Source organism: Hetaerina americana, unplaced genomic scaffold (assembly GCF_022747635.1).
Source record: "Hetaerina americana unplaced genomic scaffold, ioHetAmer1.1.p SCAF_1, whole genome shotgun sequence".
Lineage (NCBI taxonomy): Eukaryota > Metazoa > Arthropoda > Insecta > Odonata > Calopterygidae > Hetaerina > Hetaerina americana.
The window spans coordinates 30,059,110-30,082,249 of NW_027286069.1; the positions used below are offsets into that span (position 1 = coordinate 30,059,110).

Genomic DNA, 23,140 nt, shown 5'->3' on the forward strand with positions numbered 1-23,140 from the left:
TTTAAAGTACAATAGTTTCAAAGCCCAGCTTGAAATATTCATTGATAAAGCACAGTGTGATGGTGCATAACCTTTTCTCAATTACATTTGTGAGCCTGATGCAGATGACTGAGTAGGCCTTGCTTGGCATCTTGTTGAAATCTTTATTGCCAAGTAGTTAAATTGATATTAATGGTAATAATAATGCATTTATTTGTTGAGAGATTTAGTGCATTTTAACACAAACACAAATATCGGACACATCAGATATAATCTTCAAAATTTTAGAAAAATTACAATATATATTACATGCATACATTCCAATGCACTAATATATTTACATATCATTTGGTCAAGTCAGAATTGAAGTGTAGTGACAATTGCAGAAATTCACTTACATAATAGAACACACAATTTTTTAATAGGTCAAACAGCTTTTTCTTGAAAATGGGTACAGGTAGGTTTTGTTAAAACTTGTTGAAAACAGGTAGGTTTTGTTTCATATTTGATTTCATGGGAAAGTTTATTGAATAATCATAAGGCCATTGCTTTGAACCCATGAGCGGTATTGTGTTCCCACAAATGGCTGGCAGAGGTCAATGTATAGTGACTAGTAGGTCTTAGACATTCTACACTGCTAGATATCAAGATTGTCTTTTGATAATGCGTCATTTGAGAGAACTGATGACTGGATTCGGTATATATTAAGGTTATGTTGAATGCCCATGAGGTTACCTAGTAAAAACACGCTGTAGATAGTGAAAATTTTGAGGCTTTTGAATATAGGTCTGCAATTTTCACGGAACCCAGAAGTGCTTAAAATTCTCATTGCTTTTTTCTGCACCATGAGTACTTCCAGTTTCATGAGTCCAATGATGATGGGGGATCGAGATGGTGCGGGGGCTAACGTACTGGCTTCCCACCCTGAGGGCGCGGGTTCAAATCCCGGCGGTGTTGAATATTTTTCAGAGGTATCTCGATCCCTACTTGAGGTGCTTTGTGGAGGGCACTTTGAGTGAGTACGCCGTCCGTCGGATGGGACGTTAAGCCGCGGACCCCTTGGCGCCTTTCGTAAAGAGTAGGCTAATGCCGACGCCGGGTTTCTCTCCACCCTTCATCCTTTCCTGTCCTTCCCCTATGGCGCAAATGACCTTAGCTGTCGGTCGCCTCCCCTCAAAACTACTACTACTACTACCAATGATGATGCACAACAGCAAAACCTAGGTCATATTTTTACAAAGGTCATGTGGAATTCCAAAGTTGCTTCTTTCATTTTAAAATGATCAAGCTTTAGTTAGACATTCGGCCAAAAGGTTGCTAGCATTGCTGAGTGCATTGGAAAGACAGTGTGATAGGTATGGGATGAGAATCAATGATTGAGCAGTTTTCAAGAAAGAGGAAAGCTAAGGTAAATTTTAAAATAGGAGAGCAAAAAACAGAGCAGGTGAAACAGTTTATCTATCTCAGAAAGGTGTAGGTCTGAGATGGTAAAAGTGGTAGGGACATAAGAAGAATTGTGTCAAATAAAGAAGCTTTCCAAAAAGGGCAGAATTGATGACAGGGATGTTGAGAGAGGAGATCAAGAAAAAGCTAGTCAAAACTTTGATACAGAGTGAAGGGTACAGCGCAGAAACATGGCCATTGAAGCAAGATGATAAGCATAGTTTGAATATGATGCGCATTTTGAATAGAATTAAGGGAGGGAGGAATTAGGCTGAATTGAAGAGGCACTTAATGAAGACTTAGTTATAGGAGAGACTGTGTTTTGAGGAAGAAGCAAAGGAATTATCGTTGTAACGTTGTGTAGACTGTGTCCATCCGAAACCTACCTTAACCGGTAGATAACAAATAATAATACCATAAATGATCATATTTCATAAAATTGCCTTTCACGTCAGCTATAGCACACAGAAACCCTTGCCATAAATAATAAAGTTGAAAATTACATTTTAGCGAGCTAACTGACTAGACAGCCCTAATAATACACAGACTGATGCACCATTGCATATGATAGCGACGATCTCGAGAGCGAATACATTATTTCGCAACCTAAGTCAAGGATTTAAGTACTCGTTGCAATCGATCGATACGAGACAAATATCATGGCAGATGCCGCAAATAAGTACTCACCCACGGCAAATGAACTCCAAAAGGCTAGTATGACAGCGACGAATAGTAGTTTCATATTCGAAAAATGCGTCCACTCCAATCATCCGTTCAGAAGAAATGAATTCCAGATTGCCACAGCAAAACCCTTGGGCGAACGTTTCTCATCATTTGACCCCCCGTATCTCCTGCAAGAGTAAAATTTCCTGGTAATGCTATGACGCAAAGTTTAGACATTACGCTTATCTACAGGAAATAAACGCGAATACGGAAATCTGTCAAATTCGCAGAGAACGAAAATGTCACACTGTTTCGCCATGGCTAGTCGCTATTCATTATACCATATTTCATGATCGTATCAAAATGTCACTAGCATTGTTTTCCGGGCAATGTCGCTCACAGATAAAAGAATTATTTTTAAAAATTATCATTTTCACATTGGTCATCTGACCCGGTAACAGCATTACTCTTCCACATTCAGCGTCAACTTATATCCACAGTCACATGTAGGGAAAATAAAATATGTGAAACACTAGAGAACCCTATGTAGAAACGTGATATGAATTCCCATTACCAGCCTACAAATAGACAGTAGATCTCCTGAATGGGTGGTCTTAAACCGAATACCATCAAATGTAGTCAAATAAAATTTATAACTAATGAAAATAAGTTCTATAAAAACTCAGAAACATAAAATTTAACATTATTCGGCGAATAAGTGACGAGGACTGAACGCTGATTATGAAATTAAATGGAATAGTCAGATACAATACGTACCTACACAATGTGGCACGTTATATCTTGCCATGCCTAAATAGAATAATTAGCATATAATATAATTTATCGGTGTTATATGGATATTTCTTTTCGATTTTAAAATATGGTACACTCATTTAAGGAAATGCTACTGGGCGAGGAAAATATTTAAAAAATTCAGAAGTTTTACGGCTATTCCTTTTTCTGCAGGGTCTCTGGTAAAACTAGTTTTGATATAAGTTATAGGCACCGCAAAAATTAGTGGCACTCATTTACTTACCTTCCCCTCCCAGTACCTTTATGAATTTATCTATTGTACGACTTGGAATTATGACTTCAGCACCTTCAAGATTCGATTACCAATTTACCTGATTTTTGACAATAATATATTGAAAATTGCAAATGTTTAGCATAAGAATTAATTAATCTGTTTTAAAGATATTCGTCTTAATCCATTAAAACTGTGCTATTTCACTTAATACGCCTTACTCTACGAACAGCGTAATATTCGCAATGGACTAAAATCTGAAGTTTCGCACCATTCGCCACTACTTTCACATGTCATTTTGATTGTATGAGAATTATATTGATACATAATCGTTTCGGGCATTGAATTAAGCGCAATTATCTTAGTTTGAAAGGCTTTATTCGCTTAATCCACTTATCTATTTAAAAATTTTTTATCATTTTTTACGAATATTAATTTAAAAGATAAAAGCTGCATATATTTAGCGTAGGTATTTTAATTTTTTCTGGCTAGTAATTATTAGGTTATTGTACTTCTTGACGTGCCCTATACGATTACGTTATTTATGATATTCTGTACCATTCTATGCGTTTATCAATTGGGGAAATAAATTATTATAACATGTAAATCGCATTGTGCCTTAGTTTTGCTCATTAGTTTCTCATACAGTCGAATTTTAAATATCACTATGGCTCTTTCGGAGCAATGGTTTTTCGAGAGAGTTAACCAACTTTCAAATGAATCAAAGAGAAGTGAACTACTTTCAGAGCTAAAAACTGCAATATTTTCATTAAATTCTTCCAAATTACAAAGTGTTACGCGGGGCTTACCATTGGACCTTATATTTGATTGTTTGAATTCCTCTGACAGGTAGGTTGGTATTTTAAGTGCATCGTGTGGAAACGAACATTATGCATCCTAAATTCCTTGGTTCTGTGTTTTCATTTATTTAGGAATCAAATAAACGATGCTTGTGACGTTTTATATCCATTGCTTTCTACTATTGAACCCACATGTCTTTTGAATGAGTACGAAAAAGTCATTACCCGAGCTTTGGGCCATCCTTCTCCAAAACTGCGTGGTCTGGTGTTAAAGGAGGTGAGAACTGTTGTTACGTTAACTTTGTAATGATTCGTAACAGCACTAGGTGGACTATTTCATCCAGTAAATGTGTCATGTTCTTCTTTGTACCGAAACATTTTAATGGATATATCTTAACACGCGATAATATTGTTACGGTTTTCATGTGTCTCGCTCGTGTCCAAAATAGGTATTTTAAGATTATGAATCAGTTTTGCTTGAGTTTCTGCTAGATCATGCTCAAACTCATGTCAAAGTCACTGCAAACATTCAGCAATGTTCAAGCTCTAAAAGCACTACGTTACATTCGCTAGTCCAATTATAGCTTAATGTTGTATGGTCCCCGGAATGTATTGTCCTTACCAATAGAATACAGAGAGTACATACAAAATTTTAGAGATTGTTTAGATGGAAGCTGGCGGTATGTGTGTAGCTCAAGGGTAAATCTACTGCCACCAAGAGTCGGAAGTGAATACCTATATGTTGTATTTATAGATCAAATCTGAAATAACTTGATGGATTGTTCAAAATTTTAAGTCAATTAAATTTACATGCTGCTGCATTTGATTCATAAATGCTGAATACTGTTACAGTGCCATAATACTGAAGAAACGATCGGTAATATGTATGTTCCTCACAGCTAATGATATTAGCTCACAGCCTGTGAGCTAATACTGATAAGCTAATGTATCACCTTTGTAATTTTTTGTCAGTTCATAGCTAGCGACTGCTAAGAGTCATTTAATGTCTAATTATTCTGTTGATACTGAAAATATTTAATAGAAATTGATGTCTATTGTATTGATGTTTATTTCATTTTATAAAAGTGCACCTATTTATCTTTTTCTTGTAGAATATTTCTCTAGGTTAATAGTGGCCATGTCCATTCTTATTATTAATGTATTTTAGCTTTGGATGATATGTTTTTACCTATCAGTGAGTCTCTTTTTGGCTCTGCCTTATCACTGTTTCAATCCTATCGCATTTTCTTTTGCATATTACAGTCATCGTTATAATACATTTCTATAACTTTCTATATTTTAGTTACTTTTTCCATGCTTTCTTCCTACTGCAATTTTCTCTTATTTTTCCATTTGAAAAGATTTCTACGCCTGTGTATTACTAAAACTAAAGGAAGTGCTTACTTACAAAGGACCTTGAAAAAATCTAGTGCCATATGAATATAGTTTGTTTGATAAGAGATTGTTGTTATATGCACCGTGGCAATTCATGGGAGAGATCCATATACTGTAATTATTACAACCCCCCCAAGTCAAATAGTTTTCGTATTACTGTTACATATACCTAATTGTTTGTGCTTATCACTTTTTCATTGATAAGCATATTTTTTTTATTTAAGTGCTGCAAGATAAGTGGGAGATGCATGCCAATACTTTATTTATTGTGACCCTAAGTATCAGTATTATTATTAATTTGTCTTTGTAACTACATTGATCAAAGTTTACGTTCTTGAGGAAACTTGATGTGGAATTTCTTCTTGTGCTGTCTTTTGTTTTCATCTGAATATAAAATCCTTAATGACTCTAATTTCTTCTAAATCATTCTGTTGTTACCAGGTAGTTTTTGTACTCGTATGATCATCAGTTTCGTTTAAGTTGGCACTCAAGTTCCATAAACTTAATGGAACAGTTGCTTTACAATTTTTTGTTTCTTTGCTTAAAAATCTTAAAAATACTGCTGTCATAATCCTTTATAGCTTGTAATATCCTGGAATAATTTTCCCAAGTTAACTAAGGAGGGTAATTTCAAGTGTGCTTAATCAATAGCTCTGTCGGGTGGTGCGTCATAGTCCCCAACTGGCGGAACGTATTTGTCAAGAGGACATTTTCCTGACAATTATTGAAACCATTGGGGGTGGTCCAGTAAGTAGTCAAGAGCCTGGAAAAGAGCAGAATGCAATTAATGATGATGAAGAAGAAGAGCAAAATGAAGCCTCGGCTGGAAGAGCTGCAGTCAACCTAATGTGTGCCCTTGGATGCACCCCACGAGGACTTGCTCTCTTTTCTGTAGGCTCAGTCCTATTGGATGCCATCATGGAACAGTCTAATCGCAGTGATGTTATCAGATATCGATTTTATGAGGTGAGGTATTTTTACTTCCTGTATCAATTAGCAGTAAAGTTAAATTTGCTTGAATAGTAACTGAATTCCCGCAGACATATATTTTATCATTCATCAAATGTTTCTGGTCTGCAGGGGTAGAACACCATGATGAAAATTGAAAAGATTAAAATTGATATGTAATTGTTACTGTCCTCATAAAAATAATCATTAAGTGATTGGTGGGGCTCGTGAATGAAATGATGCCATGATAAACTTTTAAAAACTGGGATCACCACATATTTTACTGTTTGATTTTTTTGGAAATACTCCAAAATGATCAGAAATATGCTAAGCAGATTTCGATTAATAATTATTTGGTGGGAAGCTCTGTATTCTTTTTCTAGCAGGATTGAGGTATGATGATTTTGAAGGCAGAGGACAAATGAAAAGGCCACCAATGAAATAGGCATCCATGAAGCTCCCAAGATTCAGTTCCATTTGGGTGCATTTTATGTTTAAAGAAAAGTATAATGGATTTAAAACTGTAGGTATTAGTAAAAGATAAAGTCCAACACTATCTTGAGTTGTGAATCATAATATGGAACAAACTACTTTGGATTGGATATTCTCTCCGTGCATTTATATAAGATATAAAATTTGTCATAAAATGCAATAGATTAATAATGGATCTTTAATGTAAGCATAGTCTGAAAAGTTCATTGGATGAAAATCTTTTCATCCTCCCTTAGTTTATTTTCTGGTATTGGATTGATGATGTTATCACAGATAGAAAAGCTTCAGGATACTTCATGTGTAACATTTAGTGAAAGCAGTTAAAATCAGCTCGTTGTCTTGGGTAGCAATGCATCAAACATAAATACACTAGGTGGAATTAAATAATATACAGACATGGTACTTTTGAAGAGTTTATTTTTACAAATGCAATAATTTCACTTTAATAAGGCATATCTTGCCACTTTCTGAAGCATAAATCCTTATATGGAGGAAGGATATTCGAGGGGAAGGAAAAAGAGATAGAGGAAGGCAGATAGAGCAGTGGACCTGGGGAAAGCAGTGGGTGGGGGAAGTTTTGGATGGATAGAGGATGCACATTGTCCTAGAAGTTCGTGACCATTGGAAGGGTGAAGGTGGCATGTCAACTGGTGGCCAAATTAAAAATATAAGGGGGAGAGAGGAACCGGCAAATCTTATGGCAGGATGGTGATTGGGACCCAGGTACTTGACCCCTCCCTAAGTCAAGGTCCAAAAGCAGCCAGGAGGCATCGGATGTCAGAGGTGTAAGATGGGAAATGGCATGAATCTGGGAGTTCTTTACCAAAATAATTCTCCTTCGCCAACTGTGTGAGGGTACCCAAAAATAACCGGATTTTTTTTTTAAAGCTGTGTTCAATTTTTTTTACCAAACAACCTTATTATCTTCAAAGTGCTCTCCATTGCACTTAATACATTTGGCCAATCTGCGATTCCATTCCTGGAAACATTTTCCAAACTCATCTGTTTTGATGCTTGACAGCTCCTGCCCTTTTTTTCTTTATGGCTTCCGCGCCATCAGAAAATTGTCCTTCCATGTCCCTCTTAATTTGAGGAAGCAAGAAGAAATCTCACTGAGTAAGGAGTGTGGGGCAAGCGAGCCATGTTGTTTTTGGCTAAAAATTGGCACCCTGAATAGCTGCATGAGCTGGTGTGATGTCTTGGTGGAAAAACCAGTCCTTCCGTCTCCCACAACGAAGAGACAAAGAACTAGTTTGTTGGGCCATTTTTGTCTCACATTGTTAAATAATAAATATAAACCTCCTAATAGAAAGCCCTATGAACAGTCAGAGCTGAAAGGATGAATTCAGAATGCACTATCGCTCTTACATAAAAAAAAAAGAGCATCATCTTGAGGTTTGATTCCACTTAACAGTCTAGGTGACAATGAAATTTTGCACTGGCTTGATTTTTGTTGATGGATGTCCTGAACAATGTTTGTAATCAAGTGACTTTTTACCTTCTTTGAAACGAGAAAGCCATTGGTACACTTTAGTTTTTCCCATTGCACAATCCTTGTAAGCTGTTTGTAACATCACCACAATTTCTCCGGCATTTTTCCCAAGCAGGAATCAAAATTTCTCAGTGGTTCACTTAAATCCACTATGATGAAATACAAGAAGCAGGTGAAACTGCTTTTACAAAACGAATTGTTGTGATTGAACACAATCTTCCCAGAAGACAACAATGCCTGCGTATAATTCACAATGGTTGGCACTATGCTCATCTAGCGGAAGAAATGCATCCTATGTAAGCGCCGCCAACTGCAGCACTATTCCGGTTATTTTTGGGTACTCCCTCATTTATGGAAATAATATTTTTCAGTCATTTTTTAGATGCTCATTCTTTTGCAATAAATATTGATTTTTGTTGAATCTATTCATTCTTATCAATCTTAGGTTTTGGTAGAAATTGCATCTAGTTCACCGGAAGGCTTGTCAGCTGTAGTTGACACACGATTTCTTTTGTTAATGATGAAAGAAGCAATGGCAGAAGGTTCAGTGGACATACTCACCCAAGCTAATGCTTTACAACTCCTTGGGAAACTTGCGAGCCCTGAGCATGGTGCCCACTACATTGATGAAATGGGTGTTGCTGAAGCATTGGCTAGAAAACTGGCTCGTGTAAATGAAGATCTTCTCTCTTGTTCTTTCGTCCTCCCAGGTGAATGATTCTTGTCAATACTGTTTTATGCTGAATGATTATCTTGAATTAATTTAATAATAATAGGCAAATTTGTAATCCTCATAGATTGTATTCAACTGAACCTGAATTTTGTTGCTTCGTGACTACTTAGCCCATTTAATGTAGAATAACTTCTACGTTTGTGAATTACAAAGTCGTATATTATCATGAGTTACTCCCACAAAGTTAAACCTGACATCATTATTTTAAAGTAAAAAAATAATTTTACTAACCTGTCAAGTAATGTGTTCTTTTTAGCTGGAAATTATTTAATTTCTAATGGGTAGATTACAGGGAACCAGGCTTAGATATGGGTCATTCCATGTCTAATTAAGTAAAAATGTTTCAATTTCACTCTCTTCAACATAAACAATACTCAAGATTTGATAGTTGTGTGTGTATAAGGTTACTCCTGAATTTATTTTTTAAATTTGCACTCATTTGGGCTAAGAACTGGTCAAGATCTTATTTTGAAGCTCTTGAAACAGGATGTTATAAAATTTGAGAGATTTGTATTTATTTGATTCAATTATTCGTAATTGAATTTACAGCCTCATAAAAAAATTTTTTCCTATTCAAAACACTTAGTTTTTGAAAAGTCTGAAAGCAAGATAAAATTCATGAGACATACTTATCTCATCAACTTTTGAATATTGTAGTGTGTGATTGTGAAAAGACTGGATATCTATTAAGAAAATTGGGAGAATGTTTTGAGTGCAAATCTAGAAATTAGTGCATCAAGCCCCAAAAATCTATTTGAACCCTTTATTTAATATTTTGCACCTCCTATTCAGTTACCTCAACAGTAGCCATGTCATTTTCTTAAATGTCTGTGATAATCATTTTTAAAAATAGTGTTGCAGCTTATGATTTTTACAATTTTTTTCATTCAGTGGTTTTACAACCGTTTTGCTCCCAAAGAGATTGGAATGAATGGTTCAGTTGAGAGGTCTATGTTATATGTAACTACCCATTGGTAGTCTTGTAAGCAATTAATTTCCACTACCATAATGAATTGTTTTTGCAGAATTTAGGATGTAATAATATTTCCATACAAAATTTTGATATGTACTGCTTTACATAATTGTATTGCTCTTATTATTGCAGAATTACTGAAATTTTTTGGTGTAATTGGGCACATTCGACCTCATGAGGTATTGTCAACTTACCCAGCATTTCCAGCCACATTATTTGATACACTCAGCAGTAGTGATGTATGCATGATTGGAGTTGCCATGGAAACAGTTTGTTATGTTGGCATGACAGCCAAAGGGAAGCAAGCCCTATATTCACAATATGGTATGTTGTTGAGTACTATTCATAGAATTGGTATCATTTGAGATTATTAATGCTCATGCTTGGTGAAAAAATACAAGCATGCTACAGCGTACAAACATACTTGTAGATGTTGCCCATCTTGTCTTAAATCACTTAGGTAACAATCGATGTTGTAATTAGCTGAGGAAAAAATTTTTTAAAAGGTGATTTTCAGTCACTATTTCTGACTTAACATTATCTGCGATGTCATTGTCTTTCTTATTTTTATAAAAACGTTTCATGTTGCATTATTCGTACTGAAGTGTGAAAGTTTTGGAAAATTCACGTGGAGTACTAAATGACTTTGCTTGGAAATGTTTGTTAACAGATTTGCAGACATAAATTAGATGAAATGCTATTAATCATTATAATCTAAAATATATTTTTTGTTCGAGCAAATATTCTGACTCTATGACTCAGCAGGAATTGAATGTATAAAAGAAATCTGTAATCCACATAATGTGAAAATATTGTGTCCAAGTCACTGACACATTAGGCTGTGTATAATATTTCATTTGGTAATTTTCTAGATCACGCTGAAATTCTTTGCCAAATATTTCATTGAATATGAAAAATAATATCACAGTTGCTACTTGCTGATACATTCTCATTTATAAGACTTGCAATAGTTCTGGTATGGTCCAGGACAAAACAGGATTATGGTAACTTGTTGTCGTAGACAGCTTTGTTTTTCACTCCAATTGTTTGAATGATTATACGAATCTCTTGCCTTAATAAGAATGAAAGAATTATAAAATGCTAAACCTTCCCCATGGACTACAACATTGACATTGTGGAAGGGTTTGTGTGTTCTGATGGCCCCTAGAGCTATGCTGGTGGGAGTAATGACATAGCTCCTGGTAAGAGAGATAGGCCAAAGGGTAGGAGCCAGATGAAAGGTAGTCATGGCAGTGTCTGTTCCTCAGAGAGGCAGCTGAAAAAGCCCTCTTGACCCCAGTGGGGTGGACACTGGAGTGACGGTGTCACGTTAAAACACTATTGAGGAAGGCAATGAACAAACAACCTCAATTATTTGCCCCAAGAAATAATAATGAATGCAATTATGGGAATGAGCAGTACCAATTAATTGACTCAGCCCACAGAGCCATGTGTCGTGCTTGGGAGTGGGAGAGGCAAGGCTTCAGTGGCTATCATCTCACAAAGTTCTTGAATAACAGGATCGGCAGCAGTTTTGCAGATGGCACAGAAGAGGAATGAAACCAAGTAGGGACTAGGAATGTTAGGACCATGTAGAGGACAGGGAAATTAGAAAATATAAAGCAGAAAATTGATAGAGGAAATACAAATGTTTATGGCTGTGTGACATGAGTTAGGAAGACAGTGAGGATTATTGGAGTGCAAATTATAATTATATTATAGGAGGGGAAAGAGCCAGCAAGGGATAGCAATAGTATTGACCAAAAGGGTAAAAAGAAGTGTGGTCAACAAAGAGCATTTGTGTGATCGATTATTATTAGTAGAAGTAAAAGCTTAATGAATGAACACGGTCATTATTCAGGTCTACTTTCCAAAAATCAATCCTAGGGAGGAAGTTCTGGAAAGGGTATATTATCAATTGGTGGAAATTATTGTGGGTGTTCATGGGAGGAAACTATTTATAGTGACAAGGGATTGGAATTCAGTTACAGGCAAAGTGAGAGTTGCGAGCGAGATATGCGACTATGGTTTAGGAACAAGGATTGTCAGAGGAGTAAAAGCAATAGAATTCTGCGAGAGAAAGGGTTTAATCATCACAATAGGCATAATCGTGCATGGTAAGTGCCCATGGGTTCAAAGTGATATCAGTTACACTATATTATAATTAGGCATTGATTGAGGAACTGTGCAATCAAATAGCAGACCTTTCCAGGAGTGGATGCATGTGATCATAATTTAGTAATTACAAAGTTTAACGATATCAGATTCAAGAGAATAATAAAGGGATGACAGATGAAGAAATGGAATGTAGAAACATTAACTGGAATGAAAAGAAAGAAGTGCCAGGAAGCAGTAAAAAAATTAGGGAGACATACAGTGGATGAAAAATGGGAATATATCAAGAAAGATATACTAAAATCCTTAGAAAACGTCATATTTACAGGGATAGAAGAGGAAAGATGGTGTAGAAAATGGAATGTTGAAGAATTAACAGAGGTGGAAAGGAAAGAGCACCGGGAAGCAGTTGCAAAAGGACGCAATGATGCAAGTGACAGGGAACAGTACAAAAAAGAATAGAACATATAAAAAAGGGATATCAAAAGTCAAAAATTTAACTATCTGAACAGTTAATTGGAAAAGGACAAGGACTTATTATTGATGAGATTATTATGAAGATAGACTGGAGAAGAAAATGTCAGAATGTGAAATCAGGATTAGATTGAAGACAGTACAATAGATAAATAATAAACTGAGACAAGAAACTAATAAGACAATTGAAGCATGGTGGAAGATGCAGTGCAAGGTTATTAAAAACTAAAGAAGGGTGACATTGGTGTACTGCACAGGAAAGTTAAAGCAATGTCAAGAAATAAGAAGGGAAAATCCATGAACACTATCAGAGATACATCAGGAAAATCATTAATTGAACCAGGAAAGATTCATGGGCAATGGAATGAATACATAGAGGATCTATATGGTAATGAAATTAAGTTAACGAATACAACAGAAAAAGAATATGACATTAATGGGGATAGCCTCGATCAAGATTGACTCAATTCTGAATAGAGAGGACATTAAGGGAATTGAAATCAAATCATGACCATGGGGATTGAAAAAATTTAGGCAGAAGTACCCAAGAGTTTAGGGAAAGGTGGAAGAAAAAGGTTTTGTGGGTTAATTTGTTGCATTAATGAGGGTGGAAATCGGCCAGAAAATTTTTCCGGGTAGTGTTAGTTCCAATCCCAAAATAGGACACTAAGAAGATGGAGAGCAAGGAAAATGATTCGGTACTTAGGGGATGATCAGTTTGGGTTCTGGAAGGGGAGAGGCACGTGAGATGTTGTAGCAGTAATGAGGGCACCAAGGAGAGAAGGACATAGAATAAAATCAGGATGTATTGGTCTGTTTCATAGATTTTGAGAAGGCATTTTATTTAGTGAATTGAGCATAATTAATGAATATATTTCAGAAAATGGGAGTAGATTGGAGGGTAGGAGATTTACCTGCAATCTGTACATGTGTCAGACTGTTTAGATGAAAGTGGCAGATGGAGAGTCTGGATGGGCAGTGTTAAGAGGAGGGGTAAGTCAAGAACGTCCATTATTTTCAGTGCTTTGAAACATATATGTGAAGGAATTAGCTCAACAGGAATGAGAAAATAAGGGATAAAAATTGAGTTTGTTGAATAATGCAAAAAATCGGTTTTGGAGATTTCAAAATGTTCAATAGAGTGAACCTAAATATTTCAAGTGCAAGTGATGGTTATAAAGTTAGAATGGGCAATATTTGGAAGAAGTCCCAGACAGGGGTATCCGTTATCACCCAGGCTTTGAGTGTATATAGTATGTGGAAGAAATGGTGAAAGAGGCAGGGAAAGAACTGAAGATAGGAATCAAAGTCAGTGGTGAGTTCACAAAATCTTAGGTTTGTGGATAATCCAGCTTTAGTTAACCAGTTAACCAAGGGATTGCTGAAATTACAAGTCTTGCACTGCTTTAGAAAATCAGTGTGATAAGTATAAATGTGAATCATTGTAAAAAACAAAGACTACGCAATTTAAATAAAAAGAGAAGGACAAAGTTAGGCATTAAAATACAAGGGAACAACTACAGAGTAAGGAGATCAGTTTACCTTCCTGGAAAGGGTTCTGGACCAAGATGGTCAAAGTAGTAGGATTGTAAGAGAAATTAAACTAGGCAAAGAAGCTTTTACAAGAAGAAGGACAGTGGTGATTGGGGCATCGAGTAAGGATGTTAAGAAAAGATGAGTTCAAACTTAAATATGGAGTAAAGTCGTTGAAGTAGGATAAGAAGTGTGGTTTGGAGACTTTTGAAATGTGCGTGTGGAGATGAATGAGAAAGGTGAAATGTGTAGAAAAGAAAATAAAGGAGGGTCCTTGGTATGGTAAGGAATGGGAGGGGGTTGTTGGGAGTAATCTTAAGAGGCAGGAAAGATGGGGGCAGAGCATTTTGATTGGCAAAATAATGGTGAGGTCTGTGATAGAGGGGAGGATATTCACCAAAAGAGGGGAAGAAAAGGGTAGGCATGGTGCATGAAATGAAGGAGTTGTGCAGCATTGAAGCAAGGTTTATTGTATTATATAATATTACGTTACAATTTTTAGGAGAGGCTAAGAAATATAGAGTTTTTCAGTTTGTACATTCAATACCTACCTTAAATTATAGAATATCAATAATAATAAGAGTGAAACTTAATTTTTATTTGCTATAATTGGTTTTTATGATCATTATGATGATGAATATAAATAAAAGTACAGCAATTATCCAAATCCTTCTGAATAAAAATAAAATATAAGCAAACCATTAACAGTAATTGATTCTTTGTATATCTGAATTTTCTTGAAATACCCATGGGTCAATAGTAAGAATAATAATTTAAAATATGCTCTGCACTGGTCATCATCTTGATTTTATGCAAGGGCCTGTCCATGATCTGGTTAATTCTGTAAAAACCACAGCCATAGTAGTTGCAGGGTTCTTTTGTACCCAGTTTGTTAACTTCCCTAAGTTTATCTTTCTTCTGTTGCCACAGTAATAACCCAGTTCCATAAAAATGTTATGACCATATGCAATGGATCATGAGTAATATCACCTTGTATTGCTATTGAGGCAGCTGGTATTTCAGTGAATATAGTAGTGATCAATGGTGACTTCATCTGCATCAGTCAGAAAGAATAGTTCCATCCATTTTTTTCTGTACTGGCAACTGTTAAAGATATCTGGGGCTTGTTTCTCAAACCTGCTAGTCAGTGTACAAATCCTTGTAATTTACATGTAGTGTGTCATCTGATGGTTATAAATGTTGCAGCATTTGATGTTTGCCTATATTTCACACTATGTGAATCTGAAATTCTTATGGTACCCTTATAAGACAGCTTTAGGGAGATTGAAAAAAGACTTGTAGCTTTGAGAAAAGGGCCTCTGGTTTCAGAAGATTATTGATAAAATGACGTATAATGTTAGCAGCAATGAATGACATAATCTCAAGCGATTGGTTTTTGTAGGTTGATTCTTCAAAACAAAATAATTTTTAAAATGATTGGCGGGAAACATGTATAAGAGAGATTTAATTTGATGCACTTTTGGAGTATGAGGATTTTTAACAGTTTTAACTTTGTTTTTAAAAGGTAAGCAGATGGCCAAGTTCATGCGCCGCCTTGGAGAATTAATAGTCATCCTCCCTACTCCTCTCAGGGTTAGTGCCCTGAACGGTCTTTCCAGCTTGATGACCCTCAAGGTAAAAATTTCAATTCAATTTAAATATATGTTTTTGTTGCTAAATGCTGTTGATATTTTTGTAGGAATTAATAGTCCTAAAGTTGATTGAGTCTATGTGAATCTAATTACTTGGTTGTGATATGCGTAACAAGTAAACGGGAAATATGAAATAAAGAGGGAAAGGTGACATTGTGTATGGAAGAGAACAGGAAAGTATGGATGATTTATGCAGAGGAATCATATGATTCACAGGCTCATCATACAAGGCTGGTGTTGGAAGGTGTTAGAAGAATTTAAATGTGATGAAGGTGATAAAAGAGTTAAGATATTAAGATGTGAGGTGGAGAAGGCAATGCATGATTTCTGCGATAAGAAAGAATTAGGCTGTTATTGAGTACCATTAGATTCTTGAAAGCATTAGGATCTAATGCAATGTATAGACGGACGAGTATAATGAACGGAATCAATAACTCTGGAATTTGGCCTGAACATTTGCTCATGACAGTTTTAGTTTCCTTACCACAGAAGAGGAATGCAAAAGAATGTAGAGATAATAGGGCAATCAGTTTTATCTATGATTTTACAAAAGCTAAAACAAGACTCTTACTTCAGAGATTTGAAAGAATAATTGCAGGGAAGATGTTTTGTCGTTGAGAGAAGGCATTTGACAGAGTCAACTGGAATGTGCTGCTGAGGATTTAAAAGTAATACTGGTATATGTATCCTGGATGAATAAAAGTTAATAAAATAATGGTATACAATAACAAAAGTGGTGGTAAGAGTAGGAAATGATGAGATAAATGTTGGAAGAGGTGTCTGACAAGAATGCTGTCTATCTCCAACTATCTTCAACATGTATAATGAAGAGCTTAGTAATAAGGCTTTAAAAAAAAGCAAGAAGTGTTGTAGTAGGAAGAGAAAGAATAAAAGCATTGCAATATGTAGGTGATGAAGCAGTACTGGTGGAAACACAAGAGGAGTTGCAGGAGTACGAGTATTGTTACTGTAGGGAAAGAATTTGGAATGGATCTATGTATAGAAAATAAAAAACTGTTGAGAGTAAGTTTGAATGGAGTAATCAGTGACATATCCAGGGAAGGAAAAATTTCTGAGCAAGTGAAATCATTTCAGTTTCAGGGAAGCTTATTAACTTGGAATTACACCTATTGCGAGGAAATAGGAAAGATGATATCTTTGGGTAAAAAAGTTTTGGATAGGTGAAAGGGTTTTGGCAGCAAGTAGAATTCCAATAGGACTGAGAAAGAGATTTGCTGAATGTTTTGTCTGGAATGTGGTGTCTCACTGAGATAAAACTTGGGCAGTTAAAAAGAAAGCTGGAAAATATTTGGAAATTTTTGAATTTTAGTCGTGGAGAAGAATGATTGTGGGAAAGTGGAGTAATAGACCAGGGAAGTGCTGATGAAAATGGGATAGAGAAGAAAACTGCTTAAGAGTTCTCAAAAAGAGAGAGACTTATTGTCTCTCTCTTTTTCTGGTATAGAAATGTCTAAGTTACTTGCTGAGAACAGCTTTAGAAAGTAATTTTCTTCTTTATCTCAGTCTTTAGAATTTTATTTACATGGAAAATGAGGTGAACTGTGACATTTTTAGTTTTCCTATTACTTCAATTCATTACTTAACTCATGTAAATATTTGTGTTAAGGCAGAAGAGCAGGACAAAGAGCTATTAGCCATTACACAGCGATGGTTTGATGGCATGAGTCCTACAAAACTGGGATCCACCCAGTGGGCATCAGCTGAGTTGGTTGCATCCATCTGCCGGCAGCCATTTACTGAATTACAGCTTGCAGCTCTTCAAGTATTTCTCAGTATTTCTGTTCTTCCATGGGGCCAGAGATTGATAGCTACATGCCCAGGTAAGGAATGCATTTGGCATATGAGTCACAATGGATGGAGGACTTGCATGAAGTAAGACCCAAAACCATTGATTTTAAATTTTTGGTTGTTTATGAGTGTGTGGAATAGGGTAAGAAATGATAAAGAAGTTGCCTTTTTGGCTTACCTTGAGTTTAGGAGAGATTTTAAAATAAATGACTCCAGCATTTTAGAATGGATATTGAAGGGTAATTCCCTCATGTCATAATTGGTAATAATAATAATAATAATCTTTATTTGCCCAGAAGACACTGACACAGTGTAATAGATACATCAGATAAGTGTATAGGACACGTCATATGTACATATAGATGTTAAACAATGATGAAATTCAGAAAAGCATGACACAATAATAAATTTTTTGCATAAAATATATTCCATATTCAGTATGGTTATTTTTTCTCCATGAATTCCATTACAGAATAAAACTGTTCTTTCCTTAAAAATGATATTAATTTCTTTTTGAACAGGACTGGATCCTTTACGTACTTAAAATCGTAAGGGAGCCTGTTCAGTGCAAGGAGGCCCATTGATTTAGGCCCCAGGGATGTATTTAAAGTCCTGCAATAAGTTTGATGCAGGTCTCTGCAGGCTCTGGTTTGGTGGCAATGAACATTGTCATTTGTCATATAATTGGATATATTACTTTTAGCGAAAATGCATACGACATAAATGTAAATACATGGAACAGTCAGAATATTTAACCTTTTGAAGAAGGAAAGACAAGGTGCATTGTAGGGAGCATTGCATATTAATCGTATTAAACATTTTTGAGCTTTAAAAATTGAATCAGAATGAGGGGAAGAACCCCAGAACAGAATACTATAGATAATTAAAGAATAAAATTCTCCGTAATAAATTGAAAGTAGGATATCAAGGCTTACAGATTTCCTAATACTTCTAATAAGAAAGCAAATGGAATTTAACCTGCTACGAAGATTGCATATGTGTTCATCCCATGATAAATTTTTATTTATAACAACTCCCAAAAACTTGGATCTAGAAATTTGAGGTACACACGTTCCCCCTAGGTCAATGGCCAATGAAGCAGGGGCTTTATTTTTATTAGAGAAGTATATGAGTCCAGACTTGTCAGGGTTGAGTTTCAGAGAATTTTGTGAACACCATTCACAAAGAAGTTCGGAAACTCTAGCTGCTGTCAAGGTCAAGTTGTTTAACGATGGTGCTGATACAATTACGTTAGTGTCATCAGCATATAAAATTGGCTCGGCTCCTGGAACTGACTGCAGAACTTTTGGTAAGTCATTAATGTAAAGTAAAAATAGGATAGGGCCCAAGACTGAGCCTTGGGGTACACCTAATGTAACTTCTTTACTAGGAGAAGTAAAATTAGTACCGTTCTTTGACAAAATAACCTGTTGGTGCCTTGCGCTGAGGTAAGATTTGATCCAGTTATAAGGGATACCTCTGATGCCATAGTGTCCTAATTTGGACAAGAGTAACTGATGATTAACTAGGTCAAAAGCCTTGGAAAAATCGAAGAATAGTCCCAAGGTTTCAATTCTATTATCAAGATTTGAAAGTATTAGGTTTACGAGGTGATAGGTAGCTGTAGATGTAGATCTGCATTTCCTAAAACCATTCTGTGAGCCAGACAAGAGATTAAAAGATTCAAGAAATGATGTAAGTCGATTATGGAAGACCTTTTCAAATAGTTTCCCTATCTGGTTTAATAAAGATATTGGACGGTAAGAATTCATATCCTGCTCACTACCTTTCCCTTTATAAAGTGGTACAACTTTGGCAATTTTAATGGCATCAGGAAAAACACCAAGTTGTAGGGATTTATTAATTAGGAAGAGTATCTGTTCCTTGATAGAATTAATTGATTTTTTTATCACAATCCCTGGGATACCATCTGTACCAGGACTACTTTTGTTAGGGAATTTTTTAATGATGTTCATCAGTTCCAGTTCAGTACAAGGAAGCAGGTACAATGAATTAGACAGGCTTGGGATTAGAGGATAATTAACAGGAATTGGAGTATTTGTAGTAGTCTGGTGGGACAAGTAGAAGTCATTTAAGTTGGATGCCATTTGAGAGTAATCAGAAATAACATTACCGGTGGAGTCCTGTAATTTGAAATCATGATGATTATTGATAGAACACTTAGCTTCCTTTATAATCTTCCAAATTTCTTTAGATTTGTTATCGGCATTGAGAATTCTACAGTTGTTAAATGTTTTTTTAGCCAGTTGTAACTTTTGACGGTACGTTTTTTTCAGTGTTCTATACTCCAAGCAGTCTATCGAGTTACATTTATTTTTATAAGAGATAGCTAACTCCTTCATTTTTTCGAGAGGCATCGTATTTCATCGGTGACCCAATGGTTTCTAGTATTTAAGGACAAGTTTCTAGTTTTGTGGGAGACCAATGGAAAACAAATGTCAAAGTAATATTGATATGAAGAATAAAAATACTCAAATGAGTCATTGTAGGATCTGAGTTGGTATAAATCAGACCAATCATGGGACTTCAACATATAATTGAAGATAATAAAGTTTTGCTCTGTAAACTGCCTTTTATAAATTTTTTTGCAGTGACTAGGAGAAGAAATTAAAATCTTGCATAGAAGAGGATAGTGATCTGATATGTGGGATTTGATTACTTCAGTATTTACTTTTCCCAAATCAATGTTTGTTAAGATATTGTCTATAATAGTAGAGGAAAGGCCGTTTACCCTAGTGGGTTCGGTATTAGTAACACAAATGTTGAAAGAGGTAAGGATATCTAAGAATTCCTGTTTGGCTTTGGAATTACTTGCGAAATCACAATTAAAGTCCCCAGTTATAATTAAATTAGGTTTTGGTATAGCATCATGAATTAGCTCTAATAGTTTGGCAAGTTTGTTAAGAAAAACACTAAAATCACTCGAGGGAGAACGGTCTTCCATCTCACAGTACTCTTCAGTTGGTTTACAAATTTGTGTATAATTTTCCCTCTGGACATGTCCTTATATCACTTATACATCAAGCAATACATTGTTCCAAGATGTGATCATCTAAATTTTCATATTAACTGTACACCAACCTTTTCATAAACCACCGTAGGAATGATATTCTTTGAACTGTATTCTGCAATAGTATGCTAACCAAAAACACACTACTCTGCTTATGTTTTAAGGCAATCAGAAGTTTCTAATTATGTATATTCAAACAGCATTCAAATCATTATAAAACAATATACCCAAGAACTATGCAAACACAAATACACCAGGTAAAATAGAGCTAACGCATTGAAAAAAGTTCACCTATTAAACTGTGTTGCATATGGTAGTATGAGGGTTGCTATTTATATTTTTTTAGCATTAATGTATTTACCAGCCCTTAGTATGAGATTGGGCCTCTCATCTAGATCCTCACTCAATTCCAACGACTCTCCGAAAACATTTCAAGATATTGTTAAATGTGAATTTGTAAATGAAAACAACATCTAGGAAAGTAAAGCAAAGTCTTCCAAAATGTTTTTGCTTTGTAGAAGATCATCAGGCAGAACATATCTTGTCAGCAAACTGATTGGAAGACTGACTCAGTGTTAAATATATTCTGAGACTGTACAGAGACTGTACAGAGACTTGCAGCTTTGAAAGGCTGTTAGCTTTTCCAAAAGACCCAAGCTAGGGGGCATAAGGCAAAAGCTATTTAATAGTGGACACCAACAATAAACTGCGAGGTTAAAGTGATACAGGGTAAAAATTTGGTTGCATTTAGGATTTTACTATGAATTTTGTTACCATTTACATATATGTGCTTGCAGGGTATTTTATTTGTATTTCTACTAATTTGTTGGTGTGTATAACATATTCTTCATGTCATCTGTGTAAAGATGACTAAATTTGGTTCATTCTTTAAATGGTTACCACAAAATGTAAGCTATTTTATTGGCTCTATTCATGATAACTTCTTTTGTAAGGATAACAAGTTCAAGGTGGCACAATGAGGGAAATCTTTGAGGGTAGCTGCCTAAGTCTTGAGTTAAAGACAGCAATCAGGGCAAATTGCCTTCATTACCATTGTAAATAAGCAGTTACTTAGTTTTTTTTACGAATACAAAATAGTATGGGCAAGTATGTTTCTTTGGACTTTCCATGGGCAAAATGGGAAATATTAATAATGAAGGTTTTGGAAAATCAAAGAATTTTTGTGAAACAAGCTAATTAAGGGTTGGGGAAATGATAGACGAATACCCAGGAAAACAAAAAATCATAAATGCATCTTTGTTCACCTATAATTTGTGTCACTGAGAAGGTAATCTCAAAACTTCAGCTCTTGAGTTACATTGAAGTTAAGATCATAATTTTTTCTTTTAGGTCTGTTAGAGTTGCTAACAAGTTATGATAATGAAGAAGGCAAAGTAAGAGAATCCAAATATGCAGTTTCCAAGGCCTTGCTGGGGTCCCCATCAACCACCAACAGTCTTTCAGAATCTCAGATGTTGAGGTTGGAGACATTTGTGCGAGCAGGCCCTCATGGGAGGTTGATTGGACCATCAGAAGTAGCTGTTGATGGTAGTTCATGAATATTGAAGTTTACAACTAAAAATGATGCGATTAATAATGAAGGCTACTTGTATTCTGCTGAATACATTTTAGACTCATGTTTTGTTTGATGTGAATTTTTTTATGAATGCCCAGTAGAGAATAAATTAACGTCCACAAATAATATCATTTTTTTGCATTTTTAATTGTTCATCTACTGTATTTTAAATTTTAAAACCCGTGCTTTAAAAGATTTTATGTCTATGAACAAAATTTTATTGTTTTTACAACTGACACATCTGAAGCCTGAAGAATTTCTGCGGTATTTTTTATGAAACAATTTTATTTTTTCATGCACATGCATACATATTTGACTAAAATTGCAACATGAGTTTTATTTTCCATGCCAAGAGTGAACTTTATATCCACACCTGACACTGCTATTATAGATGGAAGTGATTCTATCAAAAATAAATGACCTGGAATTTTGCAAAATTACTTTTTTGTAGTTTGAAGAACAATTCCACAAATTGGTTACATTAGTTCCAAAAATATTTTTGTCGATTCTACAATTTTATGTTCAACAAGAGGAAAAATGGCTCATGAGAAAATTAATTTCATCAGTATTTTTAATTTTGAATGGGGTTTAAGATTAATTAAATGGAATTGGGAATTTTTGAACACTTCACATAGAGAATTATACGTAAAATAAAATCTTTTCATTTGTTAATTTTATAAGTGTATTTTTAATTATAACTAATATGATTTGGGATCGAGATGGTGCGGGGGCTAACGTACTGGCTTCCCACCCTGAGGGCGCGGGTTCAAATCCCGGCGGTGTTGAATATTTTTCAGAGGTATCTCGATCCCTACTTGAGGTGCTTTGTGGAGGGCACTTTGAGTGAGTATGCCGTCCGTCGGATAGGACGTTAAGCTGCGGACCCCTTGGCACCTTTCGTAAAGAGTAGGCTAATGCCGACGCCGGGTTTCTCTCCACCCTTCATCCTTTCCTGTCCATCCCCTATGGCGCAAATGACCTTAGCTGTCGGTCGCCTCCCCTCAAAAC

The 23,140-nt window shown here is 35.5% G+C and overlaps 2 protein-coding genes across 3 annotated transcripts in view; one reads left to right on the plus strand and one right to left on the minus strand.

Moving 5' to 3' along the window:
• The window catches only part of LOC139690278 (retinoid-inducible serine carboxypeptidase-like), a 32,923-nt gene extending 29,539 nt beyond the window's left edge, over positions 1-3,384 (minus strand). Inside the window, exons 1-2 of one of the 2 annotated variants that reach the window (XM_071587643.1) lie at positions 3,122-3,384; positions 2,110-2,273 (exon numbers count right to left, since the gene is read on the minus strand). In XM_071587643.1, coding sequence (XP_071443744.1) covers positions 2,110-2,164 — 55 coding nt within the window. In that variant the 5' untranslated portion in view covers positions 2,165-2,273; positions 3,122-3,384. The remainder of the gene's footprint in view (positions 1-2,109; positions 2,274-3,121) is intronic. The other variant, XM_071587633.1, reaches the window with a different exon arrangement.
• Positions 3,385-3,539: 155 nt separating this feature from the next.
• On the plus strand, positions 3,540-22,383 carry LOC139700881 (26S proteasome non-ATPase regulatory subunit 5). The gene is made up of 8 exons (XM_071599322.1): positions 3,540-3,958; positions 4,042-4,186; positions 5,956-6,270; positions 8,682-8,946; positions 10,075-10,266; positions 15,590-15,699; positions 17,344-17,557; positions 21,907-22,383. The coding sequence occupies exons 1-8, from the start codon at positions 3,777-3,779 to the stop codon at positions 22,113-22,115; spliced, it is 1,632 nt and encodes a 543-aa protein (XP_071455423.1). The 5' UTR covers positions 3,540-3,776; the 3' UTR covers positions 22,116-22,383.
• Positions 22,384-23,140: the final 757 nt, after the last annotated feature.